Source organism: Macrobrachium nipponense, chromosome 3 (assembly GCF_015104395.2).
Source record: "Macrobrachium nipponense isolate FS-2020 chromosome 3, ASM1510439v2, whole genome shotgun sequence".
NCBI lineage: Eukaryota > Metazoa > Arthropoda > Malacostraca > Decapoda > Palaemonidae > Macrobrachium > Macrobrachium nipponense.
Window position 1 is genome coordinate 106,937,025 of NC_087202.1, and position 12,366 is coordinate 106,949,390.

Genomic DNA, 12,366 nt, shown 5'->3' on the forward strand with positions numbered 1-12,366 from the left:
TATGGGGGACTTAAAAGCCAAACGCAATGAACGAGTATCTTGAGCACTCCTTGTAGTGCAGCATATAATAATGTTTCACTCTTGGAGATCCTCCTAGGAGTTTCATTCATACGCAATAGTACCTACATATTTTGAAATATGCACTAGCTATTACCATTTAAAGATTTTGGGGCTTATGGATACAAAATAATAGCTGCAATATATGATTAACGAGGAACATAATTTATTAAAGAAAATATTTTTTAGATAAATGAAATGATGATGGCAAAGCATTCTCTTCTGGTAGTTGTTCAAGTTTTGGGTTTGGAATTCCAACCAATCTAGACTTCATTAATATCGGGACAATTAAAAACCGACGCACAGCACAGTTACTTGTCATGTTTGAGTAATGTAATGTTACTTGACTAAATTCTAGGTCGATACACAGAGCTAGACTACCAGTAAGCGTGACGTCACCGTTTATGCTAGTCACTCACAGGTCTTGTTATGTAGTATTATCCAGTTTTACTAATAGTGCTTCGTGGTAGAAGGGTTAGGGGATCTGAACCACTGTCTGATATAGTATGTTATATTACTAATGCATATTAATCAATTTTGGCATTTAGTGTCGTTATTGTAAGCTATCTTGAACCCGAAACCAAATTTGGGGTTGAGGACATTATCACAAGTTGAACGTATCTATGAAGTGTCGTTTACTTCATAAAGTTTTATTTGGACACTATTTCTATATATTTTTTTTCAAAATTGGTGTAAAATATATTTTGTAAAAGTTTTAGATTATAAAATGATCTTAGAAAAAGATGTTAATTCAACAAAAGCATGTTTCTAATACTGACATTCTGATCTTGCCGTACTGAATAATACAATTTGTTTACATACATGAAGCTTGGGGGAAGGACAGAATGTTGATGTCTGTGGTCCGACCGTCCGAGTTCAGTGCATCTTTAAACATAACAAAAAGTTAACATGGCTAAAAGATGCATTTTGAAATGCTTGAAAGACTTACATGCTCCCATTGTTCTGTCAAATGGGCAAAACTGCATCATTGGACGCTCAAGAGAAACAAAAATAAAAGACAAGAGATGTTCTAAGAATCAAGGTACGCATGATTAGTACAATAGGCTACCCATGCAATACTATGCTAGGTAGGTACTAGGCAATGACATTTTAGACCAGTACCTATAGTTATAGGTCATATAGTAACATAACTTAGTATTGTTTACACACGTCAGGAACCATGATATTTTATTCAGACAATTCTCGAGTTAAACCTAGCTAGGTATCAGAGTTGTTCATCGACCTGATACGCTCTGTTGTCACGGTGCCTGATTACACCACCTGTAGCAATCTGTTGGTCAGGCAAGAACAAGTTTTCAACAGACAAAAAATTAACCGCCAGATTCTTTACTACTGCAATTCAAGTTTAGGATTGTTCTAAAGTGTAGGCTTGACCTGCCAAAACAGTGTTCTCAAGTACGTACCTAGGTTTAAGCATTTTATTCAGTAGTATCATCATAGTGTAGCCAGTGCTCATGTACTGGTAGACTACTAGTCTCTGGATAGAGCCTACCTACTAATAAACCTATCAAGCAAGAGCTTCTTCAGTCTAGCCCTGCATCAAATCCCAAAGGTAAGGTAGCCTAATAACTAGGCTAGTTATTACTGTGCCCTGTGGATTGGCATCTATCAAGTTACGTGGGAAATGGGCGCTGTGTTTAGCATACTATACTAGGTAGTACCAATCCCTTGGCGGTGAATGTAAAAACATACCTAGTAAACAAAAGACAGTGAATTCCTAGGGTAAAATACCAAATGGCCAGCCTCTGCCGTAGTGTGACCACCTTCCCAAAAAATTATTTTAATACTTCTTGTTTTTTCTCCCAAGTCACAAATTAAGGCCATAGGGGAAACAACTGTGTGGATTAGCTGATCTAGTCTTGGCCGCTTGTTGATCCACCCTTCGAAAAAGTACTTTAACACGTCCTTAGACTGGAGATGGGCACCAGTCACGAGTCATTGGTGGTGAGAGCAACACCTCCAGACCTCTACTCTCCTTTCGAAGTAAGTATTTTCTCCAAAGTTGGAAATTAAGGTCATATTTTAAGATTAAACAGTGGTTAATGAAAGTCTAGCCATGTGCAGTGCAAACTGACTACCTCCATGACGCTTTCAAAATTTTTACTTAAAACACCAAAAATGTAGAAGATTGACGCCATCTCGATGTTTGCGGAGTCACTTGTGTCAATAAACTTTCCATTCCATGTGCTAAATCTGCACACCACTTGTACCCATAGATGCTGGGACACTTTCTTCACAACAATTGTAAACAATGACGCCCTCTGCCTCGGATCCAAGGAAACTTGCAATTTTTCGGTAGAAAGAAGAAGCATGCACTAGATAATTATTTAAATGAATAGTTAAACATCAGTGTAAGGTCATGATTTGCATAAATTTTTTACATATTCATGGTAATTAATTTGAAAATATTCGTTGTTGAAAAAGTAACTAGATTCCTGACTCAAATATCAACAGTTTTGCTGTGAACAGTACCTACGGTGTTGTTTGTGCTCTCCTATTGTTTATCAGTGTTGCCAATTGAAGACTTACACAAAACTAGGGAAATAAGTGAAATTAACATATCTATTTGTAGTATACATATATACAAATTAGAGCAATTTTATCATTACTGGCAGTCCCCGGGTTACGACATTCCGAGGTTAAGGCGCTTCTCAGTTCTATTCATCAGACATTATTTCCAGGGTTACGAAACATGTTCCAGGGTTACGACGCCTACAACGCTCATCTGGTAGATGAAATATGACACCAAAAATGAAAAATAATCAATATTTGAATGTTTTTTTTTGATGAAAAATGCCATAAGAATGCAGTTGTTCCGATACGTAATACAAACCATCGGTCCTTTAACAATAGAAAGTAGCTAGCGGCAGCTGGAACGGCCGTAAGCTTCGAACAAGGGGAAGAACGGTAGTTAACTGCTTGTCCGATCGTCGCGCGGGAGGTAAACAAATCTCTTTTGCTTTCGGCCGTGTGAGGATAGGACGTGCTCGTCATCGCTCTGCCCGCTTTGTCGTTTGCTTTGAGTATCAGCCCTCTTTTTCCTAGTGTGTTTGAGAGTGTATGCTTGTAAGTACTTTACATTTCTTTTTGTTCATGAAACTTACCTGTCAGATATATATATAGCTGTATTTTCCGAAGTCCGACAGAAATTAAAAAACTTACGACACACGTAGTGGGAGTCAGGTGGTTAGTACCCATTCCCGCCGCTGGGAGGCGGGTATCAGGAATCATTCCCATTTTCTATTCATAATTTTTCTGTCGCCGGTGTTGTAAACACAGTTTTCAGCACCTCCGTCTTGAATTTAGGAAACTTGGCTACTATAAGTACCCCTTTTTGATTTTTTGGTATCTTGACTTTTGGATCGGTGGCTAGGCACACGTTAATTGTGGATTTGATTGATTTTGGCTTGATTTCTCTTTAAATAAGATGTCTGGTTCTAGTTCGGCTAGCGCCAGGTTTTGTACCAGGAGTGATTGTCGAGGTAGGCTACTGAAAGCATCAGTAGACCCTCATACTTTGTGTAAGAGTTGCAGAGAGCATGATTGCATGTATGAAAGTCGCTGCAAGGAATGTGAGTGTCTTTCTGATTCTGGATGGAGAGCGTATGAGTCCTATCTGCGTAAGCTTGAACGGGATAGGTTAAGGAGGTCTTCCTCCAGGAGCGTTTCAGGTAAACGGCAGGAAGCTCATGTTTCTCCTACTAACCCTCCTTTAATCACTACTCCTAACCCTGTAGTGTTGCCTTCGGGCCCTGAAGCAGTGTCTGTAGAGGGTAATACCTTACACTTATCTTAGAGTCGATTCGTAATTTAGAATCTAAAGTGCTCGCCTTAGAAGGCAAAAGTGAAGGTGCAAAGTGCAGTGGGACAGTGCTCCTTCGTTGGGTGGAGGGTGCGTCAGATCGGCCCCATTTCGCCTCTAGGCCTAGACCGCTGCCGGACTCCCAGGTTTCAGGGAGAGGGCATGTCGAAAGCCGCAGGAGGGTTACGGGGAACGCCCACCGATCTGACGTGCCTTCGGCAGTATCTGTGGACGTTACACAAACTGCCAAAGAGCGTGCGCGTGCACGTCTCCTGAAAGAGTGTTTCTCTTCTTCAGAGGCTTCCTCCCCGCACAAGGGGTGGAGCTCGCATTCTATTTCACGCCCGCTGAAAAGGAGCGTTGGTGATCGTGACGCTTCACGTCCAGTTTTGGCTCTCGAGAGGCGATCTTCGCCTGAGAGTGTGTTCGCTGCTTTCCCGCCACAGAAGAAGCGTAAGGAGTCATCGGATGATGACTTTGTGGAGCGCCCCAGTCGCTCTCGAGCGCGTGCTACGGCAGTTTCTGGGAGAAGGAAGAAGGCGTCCCTCGCCCCTCGCCTTCTCACAGGATCAGCCCGTCACCTGACAAGGAATCCTCTCCTACTGAGAAGATCCTGCGCTCTTTGCAGCAACAGCTTGCTGATGCTCTTGCTAAGAAAGGGACGCAACCACGTCCCAGGAGAAAGGATGACCGTCTTCCTGTGAAGAGATCTAGAAGGTCTCCCTCCCCCTCTCCTCGCTCGTCTATCTCTCCACTTTCTTCGCCTGCTAGAGTTCGTGCGACTCCCCAGCGGCTCTCTGGAGGACGTGAAGAGGATTTTGCTCGCTCGGCGCATGAAGCGGTATTACCCGCTCGTAAGCTTGCGGTGCGAGAGCTTGATACTTGCGTGAACGCTTCGGTGCAAGTTCACGTTCCTGACGTTCGGTCGGAAGCCAAGCGAACGCCAGTTGCATCTAAGAGTGCTCCAGCGGAAGCAGAGCGCGCACGAGATGTTAAGCGCGCCTTAGTTAATGTCATTCGCACGCCAGTGGACGCCAAGCGTGCGCCAGCGGACGCCAGCAGCGCGCGAGTGGACGCCAATCCCGCGCTAGTTGCAGCCAGGCGTGCGCCAGTGGACGCCAGGTATGCGCCAGTGGACGCCAGGTGTGCGCCAGTGGACGCCAGGTGTGCGCCAGTGGACGCCAGGTGTGCGCCAGCGACGCTCGGTGGACGAAGATGTGGAGTTTCGTCGCCCCCCACCTGTTTGTGATGAGTCTTTACAAGTTGCTCCGGGTCTTAGAGATTCGACCGGAGCTCCTATTAATGAGTCAGCTTTACCTTCCACTTCTCAGCAACGCGCCTCGTGGAAACTTAGACCAGATAGTCTTGGTCCAGCCTATTTGCCTCCAACTTCACCTGTGTCTGAAGCAGAGGTTAGTGACGCTTCGGTTGAAGTGGATGACGAGAAACCTTTGGCGGCAGTCTCTTCCGACTACCAGGTTTGACCCGCCTTCTTCAATCAGAGTTTGGAGAGACGTTTCACCCGGAGGCTCCTCGCTCTCCTCCTTCACAACTTTCTTCGTCCAAGATCAACAAGGTCTCGGCATTCGTCAGGATGAAGAAGTCCCTTTCAACTAAGAGGGCTCTTCGTAAAGTCCATGACTGGATGGAGAAAAGGAAGTCTCAGGGAAAGACTTCTTTTGCCCTGCCACCTTCGAGACTTAGTGGGAAGGCTGGCATTTGGTACGAGACGGGAGAAGACGTAGGTATTAGACTTCCCTCGTCAGCCCAAGGAGACTTCGCCAGCATTGTGGATGCCTCGAGGAGGTCTCACCTGTCCTCTTCGAAAGTTTCATGGTCAACTACGGAAATGGACTACCACCTTAAAGGCCTCTTTCGGACGTTAGAGGTCTTCAACTTTCTAGATTGGTGTTTGGGAGTTCTGGATGCCAAGTCTAGGAGTTCCGACTCGATTAGTCTGGGGGAGCTGTCCAGCGTAATGTCGTGCATGGACAAGGCCGTCAGAGATGGTTCGGAGGAGCTTACAGCTCACTTTTGCACAGGGCTCTTGAAGAAGAGATCCCTGTTTTGCAATTTTACAGCGAAATCTGTTTCTCCATCACAGAAAGCAGACTTGCTCTTCGCTCCTTTTTCGGATCATCTCTTCCCCCAGGCTATGGTAAAAGACATTGCGACCAGTCTACAGGAGAAGGCCACGCAAGATCTCCTCGCACAATCTTCAAGGAGACCTGCGGTTCCTTCGTCCTCGGGAGTTTCGATTATCAAGAAATCGAAGCCCTTTCGAGGTAGTTCTTCCTCGAGACCAGTCGAGGAAGAGGCACTTCCAGAGGCAGAGCCACGACGCTGGCCAAGAACAAGAAGTGAAGCAGAAGTCCTTCAGTCACCGGTTGGAGCCAGGCTTCAGCTTTTTGCGCAAGCCTGGGAAGAGAGAGGTGCGGACAAATGGTCCGTGGACATCTTAAAGAAGGGTTACCGGATCCCGTTCCTGAAACCACCCCCGCTGTCTACGACACCCAGGGACATGTCTCCTTCCTATCGGGGAGAAAAACAACAAGTGCTTTACGATCTGTTAGATCAGATGATCGTGAAACACGCCGTAGAACAGGTCTCCGACTTGAATTCCCCCGGATTTTACAACAGACTGTTCCTGGTGCCAAAGCAGTCGGGGGAATGACGACCGGTACTCGATGTCAGCAACCTGAACCTCTTTGTCATCAAGCAGAGGTTCAGATGGAGACACCTCAGTCAGTGATGGGAGCTTTGAGACCGGGGGATTGGATGGCTTCACTAGATCTCCAGGACGCGTATTTCCACGTCCCCATCCACCCCCAGTCCCAGGAAATACCTGCGGTTTGTCCTGAAAGGAAAAGTGTTCCAATTCAGGGCTCTCTGCTTTGGACTCAGCACTGCTCCCATGGTATTCACCCTACTGATGAAGAACATTGCGAGGTGGCTTCATCTTTCCAATGTCAGGATCTCTCTCTACCTGGACGACTGGCTCGTACGAGCCTCCTCGAAAGACCGGTGTCTGAGGACCTTCACACGACGTTGACGTTAACGAAGTCCCTGGGGCTTCTGGTGAACCTCGAAAAGTCACATCTGACCCCTTCTCAGTCTTTAGTCTATCTGGGGATTCAGATGGACTCAGTGGCTTTTCGGGCTTTTCCGTCCCAGGGGCGACAACTAGATTGCCTAGGCAAAGTGTCAACCTTTCTGGGGAAGGATTCATGCTCGGTGAGGAATGGATGAGTCTCTGCTGGGGACCATTTCCTCACTGGAGAAGTTTGTTTCCCTAGGGAGGTTGCACCTCAGACCTCTTCAATTCTTCCTTGCCGACAATTGGAAGCACCAAAACACTTTGGATTCGATTCTGGTGTTATCAGAAGAGGTAAAGGGACACCTAAGATGGTGGACCGACCCTTTGAAGCTCGCAGAGGTCTTTCCCTCAAGCTTCAGAACCCCGACCTAGTGTTGTTTTCCGACGCGTCTTCCACGGGGTGGGGAGCAACACTGGGGGGGAGGAAGTGTCAGGCACCTGGAGAGGGGAACAGGTGTCCTGGCACATAAACCTCAAAGAGCTGGCAGCAGTTCATCTGGCGCTCCAGTTCTTTCAGAACGAAGTCTCCGGCAATGTGGTGCAGATCAACTCGGACAACACCACAGCCCTGGCATATCTCAAGAAACAGGAGGAACCCACTCTCGATCCCTGTTTCTTCCTTGCAAAGGAGATCCTGTTATGGGCGAAGGCACACGACGTCTCTATACTGACGAGATTCATATCAGGGGTAGAAAACGTCCCGTGCAGATCTGCTCAGTTGACAAGGTCAACTTCTGCCAACGGAGTGGACTCTTCTTTCATCAGGAAATATGCCAGAGGTTGTGGGAAGTTATGGGGATGTCCTCTCGTAGACATCTTCGCAACTTCCAGGACAACGAGACTCCCGCTGTACTGCTCACCAGTTCTAGACCCAGGAGCAGTAGCAGTAGACGCCCTTTCTTTGGGACTGGACGGGGCTAGACGTATATGCCTTTCCCCCGTTCAAGGTCCTAGGGGAAGTGATAAGAAAATTCGCGGCATCAGAGGGAACGAGGATGACTCTCATCGCCCCCTTCTGGCCAGCGAACCGACTGGTTCACAGAGGTCATGTCCTTTCTTGTAGACTTTCCGAGGACTCTGCCTCCAAGGATAGATCTACTCAAACAGCCCCACTTCGAGAGGTATCACAAAAACCTCCCCGCTCTGAGTCTGACTGCGTTCAGACTATCCAGAAGTTGGCCAGAGCGAGGGGTTTTTCAAGACCAGTGGCGAGAGCAATCGCAACGGCAAGAAGACCTTCTTCTATTGCCGTATACCAATCCAATTGGGCTGTTTTCCGGAGCTGGTGCAGGAAGAAAGACATTTCCTCCACCTCTACCTCTGTGAGCCAGATCGCAGACTTCCTTCTCTACTTGAGAAATGAAGTTCACTTAGCGGTGCCTACGATAAAAGGCTACAGAAGTGTGCTTTCTGTAGTCTTTAGGCATAGAGGACTGGACTTAGCCAACAACAGAGACCTTCATGATCTTCTTAAGTCTTTCGAGACTTCGAAGGTACCCCAACCAAGAGTCCCTTCTTGGAACTTAGACATTGTTCTAAAGTTTTTGACGTCCAGTATTTTTGAACCGCTCAACTTAGCTTCGCTTAGAAACCTGACAAGGAAGACACTTTTTCTAACTGCTCTGGCGACGGCAAGAGAGTTAGTGAGATCCAGGCTATAAGCAAGCATGTTGGGTTTAAGAACTCTGATGCTGTTTGTTCTTTAAGCCCTTTGTTCTTAGCAAGAACGAAAACCCGTCCAACCCTTGGCCCAAGACATTTGAAATCAAGGGTTTGACAGAGATCGTGGGTAATGAGCCAGAGAGAGTCCTGTGCCCTGTCAGGGCTCTCAAATTCTATCTAGACAGAACGAAGGACTGTAGAGGACCTTCGGGCAACTTGTGGTGCTCGGTTAAGAAGCCTGATCTTCCCATGTCAAAGAACGCGCTTTCTTTCTTCTTGAGAGACACCATTAAGGAAGCTCATTCCACATGTAGTGATAGTGACATGAAACTGTTAAAAGTGAATGCCCACGAGGTGAGGCTATTTCGACCTCGATAGCCTTTCACAGGAATATGGCACTCAGTGACATTTGAGTGCCACATATTTGGCGGAGCAACTCGGTGTTCGCTCACACTACCTGCGGGAGGTGAAAGCGACATACGAACATTGCTCGTCGCTTGGACCATACGTCGCTGCAGACACTGTTTTGGGGGCAGGAGGTAGCACTTCAATCCATCCTTTCCTTTAGTGGTTAGGTGAGCTTTTAATCGTGTGGGTTTTTGGTTGTGGGGTTGATCGCCCGAGGCGGATCTCCCTTCTTTAGTCTAGTTTAGTGGTATACCTTTGGTAGACTAGGCCAGGTGGTTTTTTTACTTCGTTGCCCTCATTGCTATGGTCAATGGTCTAGTCACATCGTGGTCACGCCCCGTTGACAGATCATCCTGAGTGCACCAGCTATATAGGTCTCTACCTCGCTGGCAACTCTAATAGCACAAGCAGACTTACGCGGCAGTAACCACGAAGTCAGCTATGCTAACAGGTAAGGAATCAAGATATCAGTTATCTGCATATATATGTTTCCTAAAATCTCTATTCTGTCTACTCCCACCACCAAAGGTGGGATTCAGCTATATATATATCTGACAGGTAAGTTTCATGAACAAAATGATATTGTAATGATACAATTAAGTTTGTTCATACTTACCTGGCAGATATATATAATTAAGTACCCACCCACCTCCCCTCAGGAGACAGTGGAAATAAAAATTATGAATAGAAAATGGGAATGATTCCTGATACCCGCCTCCCAGCGGCGGGAATGGGTTACTAACCACCTGACTCCCACTACGTGTGTCGTAAGTTTTTTAATTTCTGTCGGACTTCGGAAAATACAGCTATATATATATCTGCCAGGTAAGTATGAACAAACTTAATTGTATCATTACAATATCATTTTTCATATTTACAATGAGTGAACAAGAAATGGAGATTTCGCCGCGCCCCCCAGTCGTCCGTAGAGTGTGTCCCGGGCTGGAGGGGCGTAAATGCGGCGGATTCAGATCATTTGTGGATGTGGATCCACACGAGGTTTGTACTCGGTGTCGGGGGCGAGAATGCTCCCGCACCGAGCCATGTGTAACATGTATGAATTGGTCCAGAATGGCGCAGTGGGTGCTGTAGCGAGGGCAGGAAGAGACTTAGGCCGCCAAAGAAGTCATCGGAAAGTCCAGTGACTCCTTTGGTAACGGACACTTCGTCTTCTTTCCTGCCCCCGCCCCGGCCAGCCCCCACGTTTCGCGCCTTCCCCTGCGGGGGGGTAGCGGAGTCCTTCTCCTCTCTCGATCCGTCGAGTGTGGAGGAGGGCGCCCGCTACCCCCCGGACGTCCAGTTGTACTCGGGGTCTTCCATCCGCTCTGGGTGGGTGGGGTTCTTCTCCCCCCAGGCGTGAGAAACCCCCTCTGACTAACCCGACTGTTGCTTCCGCAGGTGTGCCATCAGCGAGGACGACCTGGGACAGGTGTGGGAGTCGCTGGACTGCAGGAGTGCCTAGTATACAGGGGTTGATTCAGCGGTTGGCGGGGTCGGCAGTGGTCACTCATGGTACGGTAACCACTACCACCACCACAATATCTACACCAGCTTATGATATGCCACCGCACTTGGTGTATACACCACATGTAATGTCGGTGACACCCACGGCTGCAATACAAAAACCGATTGCTGCCGTACCAAAGAGGACGGTGCCACCGCCACCTGGGTTCTTTGTGTTGCCGACCCCGGACTTCCGCTGCCCCAAGAGTACCCCCCCTGGACCTGCCGCCAGTTGCCGAGAATGACGGTAGCTGCCGACAGGTAACGTGCCTGGATCTCCTGTGGTACCGGGGAATGCCGTGCCTGCCGTACCTGTTGCTGTCCCTGCTGCTCATTCCCTTTCAGATAACGTGCATGCTGTTCCTGCTGTTCCTGCTGTTCCTGGACCTGTTCCTGTTGTTCCTGCTGTTGGTGGTGCTGTCACAGTCTCAGGTCTTTCCGGACAGGTGCAGTCGGGCCCTGTTGCTTCGGCAACTGCCCCGGCTCCCTCCTGGATGGAAGACCTGACGTCTGTCCTGCGGAGCCTGGCGAAGAAGAAGAGGAAGAAGAGGAAGATGTCGTCGTCGTCTTCGTCGTCTTCTTCGTCGTCTGCTGCCTCCTCTTCCCTTCGACTTCTAAGGCTAAACACAGCCGAAGAAGAAGAAGGCTGCCTCCTCCCCCCCTAAGAAGACTCCTTCGGGATCTTCTAAGGGCCCGGCTGCACAGGCGAGTCGGGGAGCTCTTCTGCTGGTCCTCCTGTTTTCTTCGGGAACGGGGCCCGTCTCTTCCTCTGCAAAGAAGAAGACGACGGGGACCAGAGGTGTACCAGCCTCGGCTGGTACGTCCTCACCTGGTGTTAGCGGTTCTGCCGCTAAACCAGGTTCCGTCTCGGCCGCTTCTCGTTCGCGAGAAGTACCGAGTGGACGCTCTTCCACGGGAGACCGTCCAGCCAAAGTCTTGACGTCCGAGCTCGCTCGCCGTCAAGACAGCGGCGCGGAGCAGAAGACTGGCGAGAGTTGTGCGCACGACTCTGCCAGGCCAGTGGACGCTCTCGCAGCGATCAACTGGCTGCTCGGGTTGACGTGACGGTCGCTGACCAGCCACGGGTTCGAGGCGAGGGAAGGGGTCCCCGCGGCCGTCGGTACCAGCCACGGCTGGTACCAGCGGCTCGACGCGCCGAGAGGACGCTGGCCGGTCTCGCCGCGACAGAGAGCCTAGCAGGTCACCTGACCGCCGCTCCCATAGGGACCGGGCGGAGACGGTGACCAGCAACAGCTCGCCTGACGCTAGAGATCGGTCTCGACGTTCTCAGCCGAGCCTATCGCCCCAGGCGAGCGGCAAGGCTAGGCCTGCTGCTCGATCGCCACCGCGGGTTGACGATCAGCAGCAGCCCTCCACGCACGCTGGTCCTGCCAGCGAGCGAGGGGGGGACATCAGGTCTGCCTCTCCCGTACCTTCAACCTCCTCGGGCTATACCGGAGGAGCGAGGTACCGAGGAGTGATCACGAGAGGTGCGCCGCTCGTGAACCCCGCTATGACGCCGTATGGCTCAGGCACGGTTTTTAGGACCGACCAGAACATACGCGCAAGTAGTTGGAGGCGACCGTCAGGGGTCTGCCGCTGTTTCCTCCTTCTGAAGGAGGAGTATCGCGGGACCTGTTCTTGCTGGAGGGACTGGACGGTCCTACTCCACAAGACGCAGTAACTCCCGAGATACAGAGGAACTTTGCAGAGGTCATTAAGCTGATTCGTCAGCATAATGACCTTGCGGAAGGATCGCCGCTACCACCGGCAGAGCCCACGTCCTGGCTCGAATCATTTTTTGGGGTCCCAAGAG

General features: G+C 49.1%; 1 protein-coding gene across 2 annotated transcripts in view; it reads left to right on the forward strand.

Moving 5' to 3' along the window:
• Positions 1-859: 859 nt before the first annotated feature.
• The window catches only part of LOC135221941 (uncharacterized protein F21D5.5-like), a 202,820-nt gene continuing 191,313 nt past the window's right edge, over positions 860-12,366 (forward strand). Inside the window, exon 1 of one of the 2 annotated variants that reach the window (XM_064259972.1) lies at positions 860-1,099. In XM_064259972.1, the coding sequence (XP_064116042.1) occupies positions 967-1,099 (133 nt within the window). In that variant the 5' untranslated portion in view covers positions 860-966. Of the gene's footprint in view, positions 1,146-12,366 lie in introns of both variants that reach the window. The other variant, XM_064259973.1, reaches the window with a different exon arrangement.